This window comes from Lontra canadensis, unplaced genomic scaffold (genome assembly GCF_010015895.1).
Source record: "Lontra canadensis isolate GAN:19392208 unplaced genomic scaffold, GSC_riverotter_1.0 scaffold1, whole genome shotgun sequence".
Taxonomy (NCBI): domain Eukaryota; kingdom Metazoa; phylum Chordata; class Mammalia; order Carnivora; family Mustelidae; genus Lontra; species Lontra canadensis.
Window position 1 is genome coordinate 53,893,918 of NW_022630995.1, and position 24,089 is coordinate 53,918,006.

Genomic DNA, 24,089 nt, shown 5'->3' on the forward strand with positions numbered 1-24,089 from the left:
CCGGAAGCTATTAATGAAATTCTAAGAAAATACACTTAAAATTATAACTGGATTTAAAAGATTTTTGCATTTCTGGTAAAATCACCTTGCTACTTGCAATACCATCCATAACAGGAATTAGAGGCCAACTAGCAGGTCACTCATTATCATTTAGATTTTTATCTCCTTTTATCTTCTTTATTCTTGAATTTGAGTCAGCTGTCTTTTTACAAGCACCTATATTTCTACTTTGTCTTCTAAAACCCGTGGTCTTTCATCAGCAAAATCTCCTATGTCCTCAATCTTTTCCTCTTAATGTTCCCTTTATTTTATTTCTGTAACTCAGCTCTGCATATTCACAAAAGATGTTTTTGTAGCCCTCTCTCTTTCTGACTTTTTAATTCTTTGCTTTGTGCAATATAAGATGATAGAATAGGCAGGCAAACTCTAATAATCTTATAGTTGCTTTCCCATCATTTATTTGCTTTCTCAAAACCCTGAGCTGCTTCGAAGCATATGACATCAAACTATTCCATCTGCATTATCATGTGGACCTCTACCAGCTTTTTCACTTTCTTCCTCCCAAATATTGTTCCCATCAAGTTCTTAGTGACTTCAGATTCTCTGAATCTGCCAGAGTGTAGCCCCTCAGTTATATGATCTCTTCATTTCCAATGATCTTTTCCTCCATTCCGTTCCAGCCATCTTTATCCATGATTATTCCTAGACTTTTGCCACCTCTCAAATCTTTCTCTGATTACAATTTTATTCCAGTACTCTTCCCCCCCCCCCCACTTTTTTAACCTCATTGCAATTTCCAGTCGGTTGATCATGCCAGTTTTCACTCTTCAATGTCTCCTGGATATGACCTATGACTTCACTTCTCTCCTTACTCAGATACTATGGTTGATCACTATGATCATCTTTCATATAAAATCTTAACTCTGTTTCCTCTCTTTTCCTTTGTCATATTTGCTTGTTAGAACCTTACCTGTCCAGTTCCTCATTTATTACACTTTCCCTGGACCAGCTGAACTTGACTAGAGTAAAATACCCAATTACTAGGGCTATTCAACATATAAATTGAACATATAACATATAAATAAACATATAAATATATATAAACATATATATTTATAAACATATAAATATAAACATATAAATGAATTGTTATTCAACAATTAACCTTCTAACATATAATTTACTTGTTTCTTTTATTTATTGTTCATTGTCTTTCTTCTTCTGTGAGAATATAACCACCATGAAGAAGGACTTTGTATTTTTGTTTACTAAAATATCTCAGGCTTCTGACACACAGTAGATAAATGTTTAGTAAACATTTATCATCTGTACTTTTACTGTCTTCACTTCTGAATTCTCCTTCTCTTTTTAACCCGTCCCAATTAGCCTTTCTTTCCACTTCACTAATTGTTTTATCAGTTGCATTGGTAATTCCATCTTGTACTATTCAAAGGGAAGTTACCAGTTCTCATCTTACTTAACCTTTCAGCATCATTTGATAGAGTTGATCACTTCCTTATTTTGATTTCTAGGAAATAATATTCTTTTAATTTTTTTTGCCTCTTTTCTCACATATTGTTTTTTTTTTTATATGCTCCTTGCTGGTTCTCATCCTCTTGACTTCTAAATGTTGAATAGCCCTAGTAATCCTCAGCTGTCTTCTGTTATAGATATATACTTGATACCCTCATTTTATCCTGTGGCATTAATTATCATGTGTGTGCTGATGACACCTAAATATATCTAATCCTAGTCTTTCCTCTATTTTACCCTCTTGTATCTAACTGCCTACTTGATATACTCTTCATATGAATACTAATAGGCATCTCAGAATTACCTAAAACAGAACACTTGATTTTACTCCCCTAAAATCTTCCCCTGCTGCAAACTTTCTCATCTTAGTAAAATATATCATTCTTGGGACACTTGGGTGGCTCAGTTGGTTAAGTGACTGCCTTCAGCTCAGGTCATGATCCTGGAGTCCAGGGATCGAGTCCCTCATCGGGCTCCCAGCTCCATGGGTAGTCTGCTTCTCCCTCTGACCTCCTCTCTCATGCTCTCTCACTCTCGCTCTCAAATAAGTAAATAAAATCTTAAAATATATATATATATATAAATATATAAATATATATATATATATAATTCTTGACCCAGTTGGTCAGCTTCAAAAACCAGGAGCCTTTCTTGAGTTCTCTGTGTCCTTCATATCCACAGCTAACTTTATCATCAAGTTCATTGGCTCTGCCTTCAAAATCTGTTCTAAATCTGGCCACATTTTGTCATTTCCATTCTACCACCCTAATCCAAGGCATATCATCTTTGGCATATACTACTTATAGAGCCTTCTAACTGGTATCTCTGCTTCTACGCTTCCCTTCCCTACCAATTCATTTTTATACAGAGAAGGCTAATTGATGTATTTAAAACCTAAGCCATGGGGTTCCTGGGTGGCTCAGTCAGTTAAGGGTCTGACTCTTAATTTTGGCTCAGGTCATGATCTCACGGTTATGAGTTGGGCTCTGCACTTAGTGGGGGGTCTGCTGAAGATTCTCTCTTTCTCTCTCTCTCCCTCTCTCTCCCTCTGCCCCTTCTGCTTGCTCTCTCTTTTTTTCTCAAGTAAATAAATAAATCTTAAGAAGAACAAAGAAAGCCTAAACCAGATCATCAATTTCTCTTTCTAAAAGCTTACAATGACTTTGAATGTCACTTAGAATAAAATATATCAAGGACTCTAGTTGTGCTTCCTTCTTGATCACATTTCTTGTTGCTCATTCTTCTGCACACTCATGGCTTTTTGCTTTTCTTCCCATGTGCTAACCTTATTCCTTTCTCAGGGTCTTAATATTTGCTATTACCTTTATCTAGAATCCCATTTCCATAGTGAACATTGCTCAGTCCTTCATAACACCAAAATGCCCCAGCCATCTTATTTATGGTAATTCATCTCAGTCATTCTATTTTCAGTTATTCTGCTTTTTTGTTTGTTTCATCAGACTTTCTTTTAAAGTCTGTTATCTGCTACTTCTAGAATATAAAAACCAACGAAACAGGGATTTTGTCTGTTTTGGTATATCCCCACCACCTAGAATAGTACCTGGTACTGTTAATGCTCAATAACTTGATGGAGTGCATGTAAATCATTTAGAAAAGGAATGTTTTAAAGAGCAAAGCAATGCTTTAAAATCATGATTGTCTATCCACAGTGTTTTAAAATGTAATTCACAGCCATAGTATGTAGAACTTTGCAAAATTTTTAGTGAGTCCTTGTAGGTAAGAAGCAAGTGCCAATATTCTAAGATGTTCTAGGAATCAGCCAAAAATACTAAATATATAAATGATTCTAAATTCCTCTCAGAAATGTTTAGTCATTGAATTATTCTTTCAGTGGTTTTGCACAATCCTAATAACATTGTGAGAACATGATTTAAATTTTGGAGAAGCAATGGTTCTTCCCTTTATCTACATATAATTCTTTAGAAGTTTGTCTAAATTATTTCTTTGTATATTCTCCTTCAGCTGAGAAAATATGGTCTGCTAGGTGAGAAGGAAGACCTATTCTGAGGAGAGGTATTACTCTACTTGGGGTCCTATTTTTTGAATTACCATCTGTCCTTGGATAATATTTCCTCCCTATACATTCTCTAATATGTCAGATAAACTAGCCTGTATCCAAATATATTATATTTAGTGATCTATGTGTGCTATTCACAACACTTTATAACCAGAGTACTGAATAAGAAAAAGCACTTTTATGTGGAAGTATCAGAAGAACCAATATGTGCTGTAAAACTGTTGAGGATTAATTCATTATTTTTTAAATCTTTTTATAATATTTTTCTGGTTTTCTTGAGTAACTCATAAACTTACCAACTGAACCATCACCTGTATGTTCTTTTATAGAATACTACTAATTTCATTATTTTTCCCCCCAAGTATGACTTTTTTCAAAGCAAGACCAGCATGTGGGCTTTGTAAAACATATTTCTGGTCCATGATTAGGGAAGTTCATTTATTTAGCAAAGATCTGCTAAGCTTCTTTCTACATCCCAGTACCATACCAGTTAACAGAACACTAGACACATCCCAGTCGTCATGGACTTTTATATTCTGGTGAGGGAAAACAAACAATAAGTAAATTGTACTTGAGGTTGAATGTGCATGTATGTGCACACATACACACATATCTCTAACACACATGCTGAGTTTGTGTGTGTGTGTGTGTGTGTGTATGTGTAAGTGCTGTGGAGACAAAGTGGATAGAGGAGTTTAGGGAATACCAGGATAGAGGTAATGATCATAATTTTATAAAGGGCAGTCAGGTGACATTTGAAGACATGTAAAAAACAAAAAAAAACAGGGTAGCAAACTACTGAAATCCTAGGGGAAATGCATTTCAAAAGTTAAAGATAATAGTTATGAAAAATTATATAGCAATTGCCACTCCCATTCCTCCGTTTTACAGATTATTTTCCTTTTAAACACAAATCTAAAAGTCATGGCATTTTAAAGCAGGCAGAGGATTTAGAGATTGTTTCTGTTCCTATATCTACAAAAAAAAGAAAAGTTAAATAAGTTGACCAAAAGACATGTACTAAGTAAATAATGAAATAATGTAAAATAATAATTACTAGTAGCACTTAATAAAATTTTTTAAAAGGCATTTTAAAAAATCTTCAGTTAGTGGATTATAGAGTTGCCTGGGTGAGGTTTGTTGGTTAAGAAAAGAGATGGAAGCTTGAGTTCCTGTTGCTGCTTATTGGTGAGTAGTGTAAGCCAGAGCGAGCTGTGAAGTAGTAAATAGGCAAATTAAATGCCTGAGGTTCATCAATGTCTGAATCCTTGGAAAAAGCAATGATTCTTTTTTTAAAAAACAACAGAAAAAAATAAACTACTATAAGTGGATGAACTGTTTAAGTTCTCTTCACTTGCAGTTTTTCAACTCCTGGTCACCTAAGATTTTCCTTGTAGTTTCATTTTTTTAATGTGAGGAGTCTTCTCATATCATAATCTAACTCACTTTTAGCCAGAAACATTTTACCTGTATGATTAAAAATTTCTTAAAGATTACCCAATCTTCAAGTATTTGTGGCTCCTTTATCTTTGAAAGATTTTCTCAATCATAAATTCTTCACTATGTGTTGTTCTTTAACGTTTTCACTGTCTACTTCATTAAATCTAGCCTCCTTAGCAAAATGTAAAACCTTTTGCTTTAATTCAACATTTCCTTAGCTTCTGCAAGTTAACAAAAGTCTACTTCTGCAAGTTAACAAAAGTCTACTTCATTAAATCTAGCCTCCTTAGCGAAATGTAAAACCTTTGCTTTATATTCAACATTTCCTTAACTTCTGCAAGTTAACAAAAGTTAACAAAAAAATGCTAGTTTCTTTCATACTTCATTCGTTGTTTGTTGTGATACTTTTTCTGAAGCCTGATTCACTTAGACTATCTTTTTATCAAAACTCTTTCAAAAATCCTACATCTAGAAATGTTGAATGCTTCAGCACCCCACATTTGATATAATCATACCAGGTATGAAAAATAGAAATCTATATCATGTGGGCATTTATCCACTGTTCTAGTTGGTTAGAATATAGCCCCCCATAAGGGACCATGAGATGGGAGATTAATTAATTTACTGCTCTTTTAGTAGTTTCTAGTTTCTACACACCTCCTGTACTTCAGAGCATCTCCGCAAATAGAGCATGATTCTCATATTCAAAAAGATGTGTGATTCATAATATGTAATGTATGAGATTGTAGACCTTAATTGATGTAAATACTGCACCTATTGGCTATTTAAGAGATTTTAAAGGATAATTTTGATTCTGCAAAATGATTTTTATCTTTGTCAATTTTAAATAGTCTATCATATTCCCTAAGAGTATTGATTTTAGTATATTTAGAACTTTGGAGGCAAAGAGTATCCTAATTTTTTACTCTTTTAGTTCCTTATAAATACTGTTTTTTGAATAGTTTTGTCAAAGACATAAAAAACACAGAAGACACTCTTTAACACATGATAAATACATTTACCATTCAAATTTATGAACAATTAGATTTTGTGTTTAGGTATAAAATGATGAAAACACAGTATCTTTTAAAGAAATGCATGTTCATGCATACTGCATTCATGTGTATGGTGGAAGAACATGGCTCAGCTGCCTAAGGAGTTTTTAAGATAACATATAGCAATATGGTTCAGGAATATTGCCACATGTCTAGGCAAATATAAGAGGAGCCCACTCAGAAGATGATGCAAGAGTAGTTTCCTGGTCAGTTTTCACCTTCTCAGGTGCTATATTTGAGGTGTCTTTAAGATTTTGCTCTGTGAAATAACGTGTGTAAGGTCTTTTTAAAGTAAGAACTGATATGTATAAATCATTCAGTTCTTCTGCCATAAATTTTGTTTGTGTGTGTTAGATGCTGTGAAAATAAAGGTTTGTTTTTTTTTTTTTTAACTTTTTGCAGAAATCTGCATGTCTTGGAGGTCTACTTTTCTCTGATTTTTTTTCTTTTTAAATTTTGTCTCTTTGGGGCACCTGGGTGGCTCAGTGGGTTAAAGCCTCTGCCTTCAGCTCAGGTCATGGTCCCAGGGTCCTGGGATCAAGCCCCATGTTGGGCTCTCTGCTCGGCAGGGAGCCTGCTTCCTCCTCTCCCTGCCTGCCTCTCTGCCTACTTGTGATCGATCTCTCTCTGTCAAATAAATAAATAAAATCTTTAAAAAACAAAAACACAAAAAAAGAAAAAAAATTTTGTCTCTTTAAGTTTTCAAGTTCTTCATGGTATTTTAACTTTTTAAAACTAAGCCATAACATTTATTAGTTTGTATTTTTTTAATTTTTATTTTTAAAAGATTTTATTTATTTGAGAGAGAGTGAGCAGGCACAAGCAGAGGGAGAACAGACTTCCCACTGAGCAAGGAGCCTGACACTCAGTCTTAGGACCCTGGGATCATGACATGAGCTGAAGGCAGACACTTAATTGTCTGAGCCACCCAGGTGCCCCAGCTTATACAATTTTAAAACAGTGATTGTCTCTGTCATTGTGTACCCAAAGATAGCAGGTTGTTAGATGAGTTTAGAGTAAAATATACTATGACAATTTTTGGTCCGGTTTTTTATTTTAATTTTTTATTTATTTATTTTTCTAAGATTTTATTTATTTGAGAGAGAGAGAGAATGGGGGAGAGAGTGAGAGGGAGAGGATGAGAGGGGGGAGGGCCAGAGGGAAGACCAGACTCCCCTCTGAGCAGGGAGCCTGGGACTCTAGGATCATGACCCAAGCCAAAGGCAGTTGCTCAACCAACTGAGCCATGCAGGCGCCCAACTTTTTAAAATAGGATGTCATTTTAAAGCATAAATATAGCAAATTGTCATTACCCTTGTAAGTAACATGTCTAAAACTCTAGAATACTTAAAAAATATATATTTCCTCTTGATATCTTAGCTGTAGGATCTTAAACCTGATTTCAGTCTGCCTGCAAATTTAAGACAGCCCAACATTCTAAATTGTATGGTATTCGAATCTCAGGATTGGGGCCTTTTAAGGGAAAAAAAGTAACCTTTTAATGGCCAAAGAAATTAGCCAAGGACTGAAGTATTTCATGTGTACTGAACTGAAATAAAAAGAGGAGTCTGTTGTTAGCTAAATTTTTCCAGATAATTTTATTCATATACTATAGTTTTATGAATGAAAAAAGCTAGTGTAAAAACCACCTGAATTATAGGTCAGGCACTGAATCAGTCTACAATCTCACTGTTTTATAAAAGGTTGAAGTTCTGTCTTCTCATAATTTTGAGTCTGATATTTAAATTTTTGTAGAAATAGCACTTTATTAAACATGCTCTAACACATGAGCTTTCCTCTCTATCTCATTTAATATGGTATGTAATTCTGTTTTAAAGAATTACCTGTTCCCTATGGTACTTTGGAACTCATTTTTTCTGAATTTCTCTTACTCACCAACATATAAGAAGTCTAAGATTCTAGCAGAGGGTTTTTTCAAATACAGTATTTGTGAAGTGTGATAAATTACGTTATAAATTGCCATCTTGCTATTTTTAGCTTGCATATAATTTGAACTGTCAGTTACAGTTTACTATTTGCTCTTCGCTAGTTGTGCATTATATCCACGACATGCTCAGACTGTTTTATAAGGCTTATTAATTAGAAATATTGATTTGTTAGTAATAATTAGCTGTTTCCCCCTGCCTTTTCCATATGGATTTATATTTTTATGGGCATGTGTGAATTTTCTTCCTTAAAATGTTTTGAGTGAAGTCTTCTAAAATGTTTCTGTCCTCAGTAGAAGGAACAAAACATAAGCTTTGCAATTGAACAGATATGGATTGAAATCTGTTCACACAGAATCACACAATATATTATGTGATTCTGACAAACTACGTACCCTTTTTGTGACTTGTCTTTCTCATCTGCAGAAGAGATACAATAATTTTAGATATTTATTCTTTGTTGTCTACCCTCACCTACCAAAAACATAGTTTTGTTAAAATAGAAGACAGTAGTTTAGATTTTAATGCTTTAGTCATTGATACATACATTTTGTGTTCACTAGTAACCTCTGGTGGAAAAAAGACTGTGGAGACAAACCACAATGATAGAGTTAAATAACTTGCCCAACATCACAGCTAATTTAATGGAAAAAAAACTGTGAGCAACAAACTAAGCTGAATGTTTCATTTACATTATATTGATCTTCACAATGATAGGGCATTTAACGTGGTAGTACTCTATCATTGTGAAGATTAATATAATGTAAATGAAACATTCAGCTTAGTGTCATATTTATAATGAACATCCAGTGAAAAGTATTAGTTTCATAGGTAGAATTTAGTGATTCATCAGTTGCATAAAACACCAAGTTCTCTTTACATCACTTGCCCTCCTTAATGCCCATCACCCAGTTATATCCCATCCCTCCTACCCCTCTCCCTTCCATTAACCCTCAGTTTGTTTCCTAGAGGTAAGAGTCTCTTATGGTTTGTTTCCCTTTCTGATTTTATCTTGTTTTTGTTTTTTTTTTTTCTTTTAAGTGTTCCAGCATTCATTGTTAACGCACCACACCCAGTGCTCCATGCAATACATGCCTTCCTTAATACCCACCACTGGGCTTACACAGCCCCCCACCCTTCTCCCCTCCAAAACCCTCAGTTTGTTTCTCAGAATCCACAGTCTCTCATGGTTTGTCTCCCCCTCCAATTTCCCCTAACTGACTTCTCCTCTCCATCTTCCAATTTCCTCCATGTTATTTCTTATGTTCCACAAATAAGTGAAACTATATGATAATTGACTCTCTCTGCTTAACTTATTTCACTCAGCAAAATCTCTTCCAGTCCCGTCCATGTTGATACAAAAGTTGGGTATTCATCCTTTCTGATGGAGGCTTAATAATCCATTATATATATGGATCACATCTTTATCCATTCTTCCGTTGAAGGGCAGCTTGGTTCTTTCCACAGTTTGGCGACTATGGCCATTGCTGCTATGAACGTTGGGATACAGATGGCCCTTCTTTTTACTACATCAATATCTTTGGGGTAAATACCCAGTAGTGCAATTTCAGGGTCATAGGGAAGCTCTATTTTTAATTTCTTAAGGATTCTCCACACTGTTTTCCAAAGTGGCTACGCCAACTATCTTGTTTTTCTTTCCCTTCCCCTGTGTTCATCTGTTTTGTTTCTTAAATTCCACATTCTAATTTTTCTATGTCCTGTAAATTAAAAAAAAAAAAAGATTAGCTTATTGATGAATTTTTCATGCAGTCCTTACTCCCTTTAAAGAGTGAAGAGTCTTTTACATATGAAATTGATTGAATTACCTTGTATGTGGTACTATGTTAGATCATTGAATAGATAAGTGAGTAAGATATAGTGCTTAATTTCAAGGAGACACTTGCATGTTATAGGAGGATAAAAGGAGATAAAACAGAGTAGTTCATGTGCTCTTAATTCTCATGTCATCCTTCAACTCCTGTTCTCTACTCAGGAATGTTGAAAGTAAAGACCAAATGAGCCTCCAGTTGCTCCTCCAAGAAATACATGATCTTTACATTGTACCTTTCCATACTAGATTGTTAACACCTAGAGAATCAAAAATCTTTGTGCTTTCTCAATGTCTCTTTTATTACCCTGAGCAAGTAATCATAGTTCTATTAGTCTTGATAACTGATTTTTGATAACTTTGCTTCTAACAAAGAAAAGTGTTCTTCAGTTAAAACATGGCTCTGTGCCCCTATAGCTATCCCATTATTTTATAGATAGTGTTTTTAAAATACTTTTTTTAAATACTTCTTAATAGTAATTTATTTACATTTTGTTTAGAGTCTCATTTCATTTAAAATGAAAAATAATAAAGTCAAAAAAACAACATTTGGGAGGGTCTTTTATAGCTCATATTCAATAGATAAGAAAGAGCAATAATAGTAGTTTTACTAGTTAAGTATTAAGCCTCACACCTCAGTTTAATATTCTACTTGTTACTAAACATTAGATATTCTACATGATCTTATCATGTCCAGAGTATAATAGATTTAAATTCTACTATAGGATTAAAAGATGGGACTATACTATATACTATATAGTATATTACCACAGTAGTCCTTATCAAACTTTACTGTTTTAGAATAGTTTTTACAACCTTATTTTGATTTCACTCTGTTGTAAAGTATTAGATTTTCTTTGGTAGGGAACCTGCTTTATAATACTTTTACTTTTCTAGTTGTTTCTGTTTGTTTTCTATTTTTCCCAGGAATGCCCCAACCTCTAGTAGATCTAAAAGCTTGTCTGGAGGGATACCTGGCTGGCTAAGTCAGTAGAGCATGCGACTCTTAATCTTGAGTCATGAGTTTGAGCCTCACATTAGGCATAGAGATTACTTAATGAAAAACAACAACAACAAGTAAATAAGGAACAGCTTGTCTGGAGATGTTGGTATCTCTCTGGGTGTCACAGCAGAGAATTCACATTGGGTGTGTTCTACAAGCACTGTGCCATAGTTCCCCCGTAGTAGACTCTGGACAGGAACTTCTAAGTTCTGTTGAAGATGGCTGTGGGAGGTATAAAGGTATTAATCTAAACTACTTTGTTGGGTCAGAGACTGATACTACTTAATTGCAAGTGCCCTAGCTGCTGAGAAGCAGAAAACAACAGCCTGTCATGAGAAATGACTCAGCATTCCAAATAATTTCTACTCATATTTTTACAACAATATATACTGTTATGTAGAGAAATATGAGCAGTAGGATAATGTACCTGGATTAACATGTCTGACTGCATCTCTGTAAGAAGAAAATGGTTTGCCCCTCCTGTTCAGTATCATAATAAATTATTTCATATCTCTAGGGTAGCAGTTAGGTCAGCTGAAAAGACCTATGCCATTACTATTCATCTGTTCTGACCCTGGCTTGCATAGCAGAATGTATCAGTAGCTTTTGGTAAGAAGTGGAAGCTGGATGAAGCAGTATGGGAGTGGAATGTCTAGTATGTAGAATGATTATTGTATTGGCAGTGTGTGGTTATGGAGGTTTATCTAGTGATTCCTAATGGAGATACATATTTTAAAATCAGTTTAAATACAGTTGTGATTTATTTTAAGGGAAATAACTCAGAAACCTCTGAATCTTTTCTTATTTTGCTTAACGTACTGTTCTCTGATCTTCCTTACTCTGCTTCACAGTTGTAAAAAATGAAGCAGAAGCAGTGAATATAGGATTTTATCATGGCAGTTTAAAAATTGTTGTTTTGCTGCTATAATTTCCATAATACTGTTTCACTGAGGTTTTATGTCTCTTTAATTCTACTTCCTAACTCAGGGATTCTTAACCTGGGGTATTCCTCCAAAAGTTCATGGATAGGATATCATGGGGGAAAAAATGACATCTTTATTTTCACTAACCCCTACCTGAAATTTAATATTACCTTCAAATATAAATATTGACAATAAACAACAGTAGTAGTAATACCTGTCCCAGCAGTAAAAATCATAGCTCTTTCCTGGCAATAGCTTATTGTTTACAATTTTCACTACTTTGGAATTATGGTAGATATTAGACTTAACTACTGAATCTTATATTTTAAGGAATTAAGAAAAAAATACATATATAGCAGTATCTCACTTTAAAAATGTTTTGATAGTTTTATTTCAGTATAGTTGGTTTCTCTTCTAATCCTATACTGTCTATTTGTGCCTTTTTTATATGATTGTATTTATTTATTTGATAGACATCACAAGTAGGCAGAGAGGCAGGCAGAGAGAGAGGGGGAAGCAGGCTCGCCATAAGCAGAGAGCCCAATGTGGGGCCTGATCCCAGGACTCTGGGATCATGACTCAAGCCAAAGGCAGAGGCTTTAACCCACTGAGCCACCCAGGCACCTCCTATATTGGTGCTTTTTAAAATATGACTGAGTAGGATCCCAAAGTTTTGGCTACACTGCTTAAGGAGTCCTCTCACAAAAAGATTTAAGAATTCTGTCTACCTCTTTTACTATTTGATCTTCATGCTGTCCCCAGAATGTTATACTTTAAGAACCATATCCTTATAATTTATATATACATAAATATGTATATTTATGAACATATACATAATCCTTTTTCCCCTTCCAGATACCATCCCCCTTCCCAGCTTCAACATTTAACCTCTGTTTAGATGAGCCATAGCACCTCTGCAAATTCCATTCTATTTTCTAGACTTCTTCACATATATATTATGGGAGGAATTTAAGTTCAGTGAATCTAAACTAAACTTATTTTCCTTTTTAAACCTTCTCTTTTTCCTCCTATGTTCCCCATTAATTAGTGCCATTGATACCTTCCCACTCACTCAGGATTAAAGTGCAAGAATCATTTTTGATTCTTTGTTCTTTCTTACTACCTCCGCTGAAAGGGGTTATTAATAAGCTAGGGATTATTAATAAGTCTGCTATGAACATTTTTATAATTTTTGGACATCTGTTTTATTTCTCTTGGGAAAATCCATAGGAGTAGAATTGCTGGGTCATAATGTCAATGAATATTTCTAAATATATTAGAAACTGTTATACCATTCTCCAAAATTAATCATTTTGCTGATTAGAAATGCATCAGAATTCTAGTTACTCTGGGTCCCTGTTAGAACCCAACTACTGTTATCAGTCTTTATTACTATTTGATGTAGTAGGTATGAAATGATACCTCATTTTGCTTTAAATTGCATTTCCCTGATAACTAATAATGTTGAGTACATTTTCAGGTTCGTATAGGTGGTTTATATCCCTTCTCCTCCAAGTGATCTGTTCAAGTCATTTGCCCCTATTTCATAGGGTTGTTTGCTTTCTATTTAGAGTTGACTTGTACATATTCTTTATAAATTCTGGGTACAAATCATTTGTCAGAATGATTAGTCATCATTCATAATGTTTGGATAGTGCTTTAATCTTGTTGAAGTGTCTTTTTATCTCCTAATTCATTCAGCCTTGTGAGATTGAAAACAGTTTAATATCCTCCATGTGGTAGCTAAAGAAACTGGAAGATGAAACTAAGCTAAGACTAAGAAAATAGGGAATCTCTGAAAAGTTGAGAAAGGTTTAGCAACTTTCCTTTTTGAGGTAGGCAAATTATTATGTATCTTAAATGTTTTGTGTAACAAATAAAGCCTTAAACACATTTACAAAATGTAATAAAATTATATTTATAAATTCATTATTAGGTTTATAAAATGTATTAATTTGTAATTTTGCATGAGTGGAAATTTGAAGTTGTAAGGTTAAAGCCTTTTTTTTTTTTTTAAGTCCTGTCATATATAAACACATAACCTCATTTGAGGCTGGTGTTAAAATTCTACATGTGTAGCACACGCTACTTCTGTGCTTTATATAAGACTTTGTTTCACTTTATCACTCTAGTTCTTTTTCTTGTTCGAGAAGTATGTAGCTAGGTTTATCAACGGATAAGTTGAAAATTAATGTAATGACTTAGAAATTTCCTTTTTATCTTAGTTGTGCCTTTTAATTGTGTGGGCAGGAGTGTGTGCTGCTGTTTGTCTTCTGGTGTACTAAGTGTCATACTTGTTAACATCTTTTCTTGAAGAATGATTAGGAAAGGGAGAGGAAATCTAAATGTAAGATTTTCCTATTTATTGCTTCTATCATAAGAGACTTTTGGTAAAGTAAGGATGAAATCATTAGTGAAAATCAGGTTTGTTTGTTTTTTTCAGAGATTCAGTTAGCCATATTCTTCTTAAATTCGCTTACAAATGCTTAAAAAAGTTAGAGATATTAATACTACTCTTCATATTGAGGAATTATCTTTTCCTGATAATATAGTCCAGTGATTCCAGATGATAACATTTTTTATTAGTAAATGCATCTTTAAAATTTTTTTTTCTAGTTTAGTACAGTATGGATGCTAGAGCTTGTTGAGGTATATACAGCGTAGAAGTATGTTACAGTATGCTAGGAAAACAGTTGCAACCAGTGTTGGGAAAATTTGTCTGAAAAACTTTAAAATGATTAGGATATTATCCCAGAGCAATGTTAATTTGGCATTAAGGAATATGTGGGAGGAATAGAGACCCAACCTAAAATGAGAATAAATACCTCTGAATTATTTAAGGGGATTAAAAGGGCATATTTAGAATTTAACTCTATATGTATATAATGAATTATGAGATTATTACAAAATAATGTAAACTGAACCATGCATACCGAGCTTATTGATTTGTAACATATTTGTTTAGTTTAATCTATTTAATCTACTATCTATACTTCTGCTGGTGGTAATTGGGAACCTTCTGTAATATTGTATGTGAAGGAAGGTTTGGAGTTGAAGGAAACCTATAATCTTCTTCTCTAATTAAGCTAAATATTACCCTAAGAAAAACAGACATTTCAGTCACTATGAGACTTGGTGGAGTAGGATTAGAAACACATGCACAAAAAGAAAAGGAATGGATCAAGTTTTTCTTCCCCATCTTCTTACAAAATAGGTCTTCTTCTTTATTTGAACTCTTATTATCTGAACTCAAAAATGGAATAAATTCAGCTAATTTTCAAATAAATTTCTCTCTATTGAAAATTGAGAATCAAATAGGTTCTAAAAATTGTAAACATCCCTTGCTACCTGAACTTGCTCTTCAAACTGTGAATTCAAGAACCAAATAAATTTGAATAAGGAGTCATACTTGCATTACTGTTTTTTTTAATGAGACCATGTGGTCAGGTAAAGAGTACCATTTGGGAGATTAGAAAACTGATATTCTAAACCGCGCCACTTTATGTTTCTGGATTTTTGTTTCCTTCTTTGTAAAATTGTGAGATTGGATTAGATTTTGTCTCCCAGCCTGGTGGGGCCTGAGGTCTAATAGTCCTAAAAGTTGTTAAAAGTTGTATATTTACTGGTAATGACCGTAAGCCAAAGAAAAGTTTCCTTTATTTGGTTCAGATTCATACTACTGTTTTTTCATAAAATTTGCCAGACAAAAAAACTTATTAACATGGCTTTGAATTGAACTAAATAGGGAATTAAGTTATAAAAGATTGGAAATCACTATGCCATACATTGTCCAGAGTTTATTTTCCAAGGTGTAGGGACCATAGTTTTTTCATATAAATTAAGATTAATACACTTATTTTGAACAAATCAGAGATCTATCAGTGTCCATAATTTTGTATTAACTAGTAATATGTAGTAGACTTTAAGGGGATTCACTTCCAAGATTGGTTTTCAATTACTGTGTACTTAGACTTAATCTCATTCTATTTCTGTTGTTCCACAACTGCAGTTAAACTGTGTTCTAAAAATTTATTGATTAATTTGATTGGAAATCTGAGTAAAATCTTTTCTTGGAAATAAATGTTAAATAGTAATTCTCAAGTATAGAAAAGACCATAATGTAACTAAGGTATAGTATACCTCTTTATATTACTATTTTAGCCACATGCTGCCATTGTGGATTATTTGTTTTCTGAGAGTTGAATTCTAAATTTGGAAAAATAAGAATACATTTTACTCTTCTCTCCTATTCCCACCAAAGTAGCAGTATATAATATTTGGCTCCATTAATGGGTACAGTACATAATAGCCAGGTACCTGTATAATATCACTTTAGGGTGATATAAATTAAGATAGGAGAATGGATTGTATAGATTTTATAAATCAGGGCTACTTCATTTGTTTTCTACAAAACTGCATATTATGTCAGCTTGAATGTCAGGGGGTGGTTAGATGATGGTTGCTTGGTGGGTAATTAACATGTTTTCACCCTCTGCTTTTTAGAAAGATATAATACTTGTTTTCTGTCCCAGTTTGAGGAGAAAATGAATTTTAAAATGCCTTGATGCCACATTTAGTGAATGCTTTTAGTCTATGGAGAAAGGCAATTTACTAATGAGATACTTGCTCCCTAGTAGTCAAGAAGTGTCAAATGGATGTGCTATATAGTTGTCAAATGTGAATTGGAATTTGGTTTTTAAATAGCTTAATGTAGCACCTTTTTTATTTACCCATAATGTAGAATTACTGTTGCTCCATAATTTTTCAGATCTGTATTCCTAGATGTCCATGATTATTTACTTACTTATGGGATGATATAATTTACATCTAAATTTAGCTGTCTCTAACACATCTTTTTTTTAAGTCAGTTATATTATTCAGTGAATAAATACAATCTCAAAGCATGTATCAACAACATCAAAACTAAGCGTTATGAATAGTACATCTTATAATTCCTTATTCTAAAGGATCTTTGGTGCCATCTACTGCATGTACATTGTTAGTGGGAAAAAAAAGTATGTGACATCAAGTAGATGTTTCAGTTAATCTGGCATTTTTTTAATTAATAAACTATTTTTAGAGCAGTTTTAGGTGTACAGAAAAATTGAGCAGAAATACGGTGTTCCCATATTCTCCTCCACTCGGTTTCCCTGTTACCATCTTTTATTGTGGCACACTTATTACAGTTGATAACATTGAGACATTAAATAAAGCCCATAGTTTATGTAAGGTTCACTCTGTGTATGTTGTTGTATGGGTCTTGCTAAATGTACAATTTCATGTAGCCCCCATTGTAGTGTCATACACAATAGTTTCATTGCCTTCAGAATCCCCTGTACTCCACCTATTATTCATCCCTCCACCCCATGCCCCCAGCCTGTGTCAAAAACGGATCTTTTTACTGTCTCCAAAGTTTTCTTATCCAAAATGCCATATAGTTGGAATCATATAGTATGTAGTCTTTTTAGATACACTTTCTGGATTCACTCACCAATATGCAAGTAAGGTTCCTCTTTGCCTTTTTGTAGCTTGATAGCCTATTTTATTTTATTTTATTTTTATTTTACTTTTTGACAGGAAGTAGGATTTATTGTTGGACAAGGTAGGAAGGGGAAAGTCCAAGGTTCTTATGAGTACAGAGCACTCCATTTGTCCAAGGGGCCATGATTAGGGATGTATTTGACCCCACAGCCATCTGGGATAAGCTGCTTTTCAGCCACCATGTCTTCAAATTCATCTGCATTAAACTTAGTAAAAACCACTTCTTGGCGATGTGGATCTTATGGCAGCCAGGGAAATTGAGCTTGGCCCTGTGTAGGCCCTCAGTCACATGCTCCTTGTTCTGCAACTTGATGTGGATGGACATGATGACTTGGCCAATGTGGACCCTGGCTACTTTGTCCTGGGGCTTTCCAAAGGCACTCCACATACCTGTCTGTAGCCTAGATTGGAGATAGCATGAGGTCAGACCTCAGTGTCCACTGGAGAGGGCTGTCTCTAAGGTCCCTTAGGGCAACCCATGCAATTAACAGGCTACATAAACACCAAGGAGGCTACCATTTGCAGCCCTGGCACACTGGGCCCCCATGGACAAAGAGCACAGTCGGCTTAATTGGCTGCAGACACATTTCATTTTATTACTGAATAATATTCCATGCTTTTGATGTACCAGTTTGTTTACCTTCACCTATTGAAGGACATCTTGGTTCCAGTTTTTTTGAAATTACAAATAAAGGTGTTGTTGAAATTCACAGGTTTATATATGGATATAAGTTTTCAACTCATTTGTATAAATACTCAGGACTTTAATTCCTAGAGCTTATGGTAAAAGTGTTAGCTTTGGAAGAAACTGCCAGTTTACCAATGTGGCCATACCATTATGCATTACCAGCAGCAATGAATAAGAATTCCTATTGTACACATATCCTTACCAGCATTTGTTGTGAGTGTTTTGGTAGATTGTGTATTTTAGGAAGTTGGTCTGTTTCATGTAAGTTATCATATTTCTGGGTACAAAGTTGTTTATAGTATTCCTTTGTTACCCTTTTAATGTCTATGAGATAAATAATGATGGCTGTTTTTTTATTTCGGTATTTTAAATTTGTGTTTTCCTTCTCTATCTTGGTATCCTGGATAGTGGTTATCAATTTTATTGATCTTTTCAAAGAACCAGTTGATTGTAACTTTTAAAAAGGCATAGAATATAAGCTGAACTCTTTTATTCTGAAATTTCTCTGATATGATCTACTGAATGGCTTTTTTAAGGAAGGAAAAATTCTGAAAGCATGTCATGGATTCTTTTCCTTAATCTGATTTTTAGTTTAATTGCTGCCATAAATTTTTAGACCTCGTTTAGCATTAGAACATAGAGACATACCAGAAATGAAGCAGAGTTCCTTTTTATCAGGGTGAGTAACTGCCCCAAGAAGAGTTTACCTATAAGGATTTAGCTACCTTTACCCTTTCCTATGAGTTTCAACATTGAATCTCCAGGAATTATCATGAGATCTGGCAACATTGAAAAATCGTTAGCTCTTTTGCTTATTATTCTACATTTAGACTTTAAAAATTTTCCCACAAGGCTAGAGCTGCTCATAGTGGTCCCATAGGAAGTTTAAATGTCTCACTATCATTAAACTTCGGTCATTGAAGGAAAATTTCATAAGTTACTTTAATATATTTATTTTGTCTGAAAAGATCATTCTGAATCTTTAAATGAGTTATGTCTTTTAAAAATAAGGCATAAGAATAATTTGGTTTTTAAACGAATTGTTTAATTAGCTTAATTTAGTTTAATTTTAATTGCTAGTATTTATTTTGAAAAAAGTATTTTGAAAATGTATATAATTAGTTACAAATGGCATTTGATATGAATGGAAATTTATAGGCAAGGGAGATCTGATTTCTTGTGTCTAGAAATAGAGAAGACTGGAAATATGAAACTCTCATTAAAGAAACAATGAAAAATGCTAGATTGAAAAAAACAAAATTTAAAGTAAATAGAAAATTAGAACCTATGTCTATACCCAAAAGAAGAAAATCTCCTCTGTAATTTTTAGCCAGTGGCTGTGTGACACAGGCTTTAGGAATCTAATTTTATACTGATTCACAATTCTAGAATTTAATTTAAAATCATCTTGGGGGGCGCCTGGGTGGCTCAGTGGGTTAAAGCCTCTGCCTTTGGCTCAGGTCATGATCTCAGGTCCTGGGATCAAACCCCACATTGGGCTCTCTGCTCAGTGGGGCGCCTGCTTCCCCCTCTCTTCTCTGCCTGCCTCTCTACCTACTTGTGATCTCTCTGTCAAATAAATAAATAAAATCTAAAAAAATAAAAAAAAAATTAAAATCATCTTGGGTTGGAAACAACTCAAGTGTCCTTGGACAGATGAATGGATAAGTAAAATGTGGTATATACATATAAGGAAATTTTTTTTTTTTTTAGCCCCAAAAGGAAGGAAATTCTGACACATGGTACAACATGAAGGAACCTTGAGGACATTACACTAAGTAAAATAACCCAATCACAAAAAAGCATATAGTATATGCTTCTGCTTACATGAGGTACTTGGAGTAGTCAAAATCATAGTGACAGAAAGTAGAGCTGTGGTTTCCAGGGGTGAAGGGGAATTAGGACTGGTTATTTAATGGGTATGAAGTTTCAGTTTTAAAGATGAAAAGAGATACGGAGATGGGTGGTAATGATTGTTGCACAACATTATGAATGTATATAATACCATTTACTATTCGCTTAAAATGGTTAAGATGGTAAATTTTAGGTTATGTGTATTTTACCATGATAAAAACATTTTTTTAAATCATCTTGGTTTGGTAGCTCCTCCAGGCACCTAGAAGAACGAAAGGCACAGACTCTCTAACAACATATCCAAAACTTTCATCTCAAAACAGTCTCAAATATGAAGTTCTTTTAAAAATGAACACATTCCCCTCAAAATAAGATAAAGAAATCATAAAATACACATGCAAACAAGGCACTGTTTGCAGTAATTAACAAAAATAAAAATAGTACCCTGCCTTCAAAGACTGTGGATTTTATAGTTAAAAGATAAGAATATAAAAAGAATATATTTTAATCTTTTAAATGGAAATACAATGTTGGAAATTAAAAACATGAGTAAAAGCTAGAGACTAAAAAACTAGCATGTATAAAAAATAACCAAATACTGTCTAAGAATGAAAAAGAAAATGGAAATTAAAAACTTAAAGTTTAAATAGTTATAGTGTGGGTAATTGATAATTGGAAAGATCTGGAGAAGCCACAAAAAATGCAGCAAAGATATGAAAAATGTGAAAGATGCTAAGAGACATGGAGGATATAATGAAATGAGCTATCTTGTGTCTAATCAGAGTTTTAAATGGAGATTATAAATGAACTTTTAATAGGGTCAGTATTCAAAGAGATACTGCCTGAGAATTTTTTAGAATTTATGAAAGTTAAGAATCGTTGTATTCAGAGATGGTAGTGTTACCTAACAGGATAAAAGAAAATAAATTCACATCAGACTTAGTTAAAGAATAAATACCAGGGTGGGGAGGGAAAGGGATGGGACCCGAGAGAAAGAGAAAATATTGAAAACAGCCAGAACTAAAGGACTGAGATTACTTATGGTCAAATAATAGACTGGTAGTTGACTTCTAAGCAAAATGGACCCCTACAAAAGAAAAATGACAGTCAACGTAGAATTTTATATTCCGGTTAAATGTCTTTCAAGGAACAGATTTATTTGCAGATTAAAAAGAAAACAGGGGCTTTACTTCCAACAGACTTTTCTCTTTTCTCTTTACAAACAAAACAAAACAAAAAAATCTTTGAGGTTTATACCTGAGGAAGAAACAAAACAATCCTGGGAAGAAGGTCTGAGATGCAAGGAGAAGTGAAAATAAAAACTGATAATCATTGGGGTAAATCTAAAAAAAACTTACTGCGTAAAATAATAAAAGTAGTATCTACTTGTGAGTTTAAGGATTCTGGAATACCTGACAGTAAGAACATGTAAGCCTAGAGTGGTGTGACTAGAAGTAAAGCATTGTACAGTACTTTTAATAGGGCATATATATTAATTGACTTTGGACTTTGACAGGTAAAAATACACATGTGAAAATTTCTGGGCCAAGTAATAATAGATCTAGACATACTATTTCAAACCAGTAGAAAAGGAGAAATTGTGTGGGAAAAAATAATTTCAAAAGAAAAACTGGGACCTATAAAAGCAAAAAATAGGAGTAAATAGTTATATCAGTTATCTAAATAGAGTATGAGCTCTCCAATTAAAACATGATCAGAGGGGCGCCTGGGTGGGTCAGTGGGTTAAAGCCTCTGTCTTTGGCTCAGGTCATGATCTCAGGGTCCTGGGAACGAGCCCCACATTGGACTCTCAGCTCAGTGGGGAGCCTGCTTCCCTTCCTCTCTCTGCCTGCTTGTGATCTCTGTCTGTCAAATAAATAAATAAAATCTTAAAAAAAAAAAAGTGATCAGATAGAATAAAAATTCCAATTCACTATATGCTTTTCCTAAAAGATCCTTGAAAAGGTAAAACCCTGGGAAGAAATATATGCCAGTGAAAACCTGACCAGATACATGTAACAACATATTAACATCAAATATAATGACTCTATTTATTTTTTAAGATTTTATTTATTTATTTGACAGTGATAGGGAAAGAACACAACTAGACAGAGCAGCAGGGAGAGGAAGAAACAGACGCCCTGCTGAGCAGGGAGCCTGACATGGGGCTTGATCCCAGGACCCTGGAACCATGACCTGAGCCGAAGGCAGACATTCAACCAATTGAGCCACCCAGGCACTCCATATAAGGACTTTATAAAGTCAAGGAGAAGTATTAAAAATTAATAGGATTTTAATATCATGATAAAAAGTAGTTTTTGTTTTTTTTTTAAGATTTTATTTGACAGAGAGAGACACAGTGAGAGAGGGACCACAAACTAGGGGAGTGGGAGAGCGAGAAGCAGACTTCCCACTGAGTAGGGAGCCCGATGCGGGGCTCGATCCCAGGACCCTGGGATCATGACCTAAGCCGAAGGCAGACGCTTAATTCTTAACTACTGAGCCACCCAGGCATCCCGATAAAAAGTACTATTAAGCAGGAAACCATGACAGTTGTGAATATGTATACCAGAGTATCATAGCTTGAACATATGAAGTACAAGTTATTAAATGTATAAGTAGAACATCATAGAGGGAGGGTATGTCTTGGTTATATCATATAGACTTAAAATTAATGAGAAGAAAGAATATTTGAACAACATATTAGCAAGTTTGAGTTACTGGACATATATAGAACCCTGAACCCAACCATCATCAAGTTGGTAAACATTGTAAACATTTTTTCAAGTTTACTTGAAATTTTATAAAAATTGGCTATATTCTGTGCATTGAATTATCAACAAGTAAAAACATATACACACCATATTCCTTGATACCGTTCAATTAAGATTATCAATAACAAAAAGATAACTTTAAATAAATAAATATATGGAAATTTAAAGACATTTCTAAGTATTCAGGGAATGAAGAACTAATATTTATGAGAATATATTTAGCACTGGATGATATTAAAAAGAAACTTTAAAACTTATTGGGCAAGCTGATTTGGTAAAAGGAAATTTATAAACTTAGATTCTTATACATTAGAAAGAGAAAGAAATTTAATGAGTGAACCATATATCTAAGCTGAAGGAGTTAAGGAAAAAAAAAGTGACCCTAAGTAAGTTGGAGAAAGACAAATGAAGATATGAATGAAATTAGTGAAATAGAATACAAAGGTAAAATAAAGATAGGGAGCATCTGGGTGGCACATTTGGTTGAGCATCTGACTCTTGGCTTCCGCTCAGGTCCTGATGTCAAAGTTGAGAGATCAAGTCCCAGGTCCGGCTCCATGCTCAGCGCAGACTGCTTCAGATTCTCTCTCCTTCTCCCTCTGCCCCTCCCACTCATGCTCTCTCTCTCCCTCTCTAAAATATTTAAAAAATAATAATAAAATGGAGAAGATAGACAAGATTAAACGGTCAATTTTTTTTGAAAAGGCTTTAAAATGTCACAATATGCCAATATCTGAAATTTTATATTCTAAAATTGTAGGAATTTAATACTTAAAGGGTTTTGCTCATTTTATAAGCTTTTGATTTAGAGAAACTACCCAAATTACTGTCTTTGATTTTTCTTCTCCTGATAGGGATTGTAGAAGATAGTTATACTGTATAAAAATTAAATAATTAGGCTAGTGCTTTCTGAGGTCTATGTAATAGGTACTGGATACACGCTCTATATATTTTTGTTCATTTACTCCTCAAAGCAACTCCTTTAGGTACTATTAGTAGAATCACATTACAGATAAACAAATTATGGCTTACTAAGTTACTTGCCTGAAGTTACAAAGCCTAATCAACAAAGCTGAAACATCATTTCAGGTATATCTGACCACAAGGATGTACTTCCAACCATTCTTCTATATTGCCTTCCAGTGTACTATTATGGGATAAAGATATATTAGGTTTTCATAGGATGGTGGTTCTCCAAGTGTGATACATGGAACCCTGGGATCCCTAAGACTCATTCAAGGAATCTGCAAGGTTCAAACAATTTTTTAAAAAAGTAATCCTAAGATGTTATTTGCCACTTTTCCCATGTTGACATTTGCACTGATAGTACAAAAGCAACGCTGGTTAAAATTGCTGGCACCTTAGCATGAATCAAGTCAGTGGCGATAGATTATACCTAGTAGTGTTCTTCAGCACCATACATATTGTAGCAAAACAGGACCAGCAAAAAAGAATACCCTTGATGA

General features: G+C 34.0%; 1 protein-coding gene, 1 non-coding gene and 1 pseudogene across 18 annotated transcripts in view; 1 reads left to right on the forward strand and 2 right to left on the reverse strand.

The window, feature by feature from the left end:
* Positions 1 to 24,089, forward strand: part of LCORL (ligand dependent nuclear receptor corepressor like) — a 156,960-nt gene that overhangs the window by 55,513 nt on the left and 77,358 nt on the right. The window contains exon 5 of one of the 17 annotated variants that reach the window (XM_032854417.1): positions 3,517 to 3,567. The exons of the other annotated variants lie outside the window; for them this stretch is intronic. Within the exon in view, the coding sequence (XP_032710308.1) occupies positions 3,517 to 3,542 (26 nt within the window). The 3' untranslated portion in view covers positions 3,543 to 3,567. Of the gene's footprint in view, positions 1 to 3,516; positions 3,568 to 24,089 lie in introns of those variants that run through there. 17 annotated transcript variants of the gene reach the window in all.
* Positions 17,394 to 17,854, reverse strand: LOC116865853 (annotated as a pseudogene).
* Positions 17,756 to 17,888, reverse strand: LOC116871857. Its single transcript, XR_004383538.1, has one exon. It is a non-coding gene; the product is annotated as a small nucleolar RNA SNORA70 (small nucleolar RNA).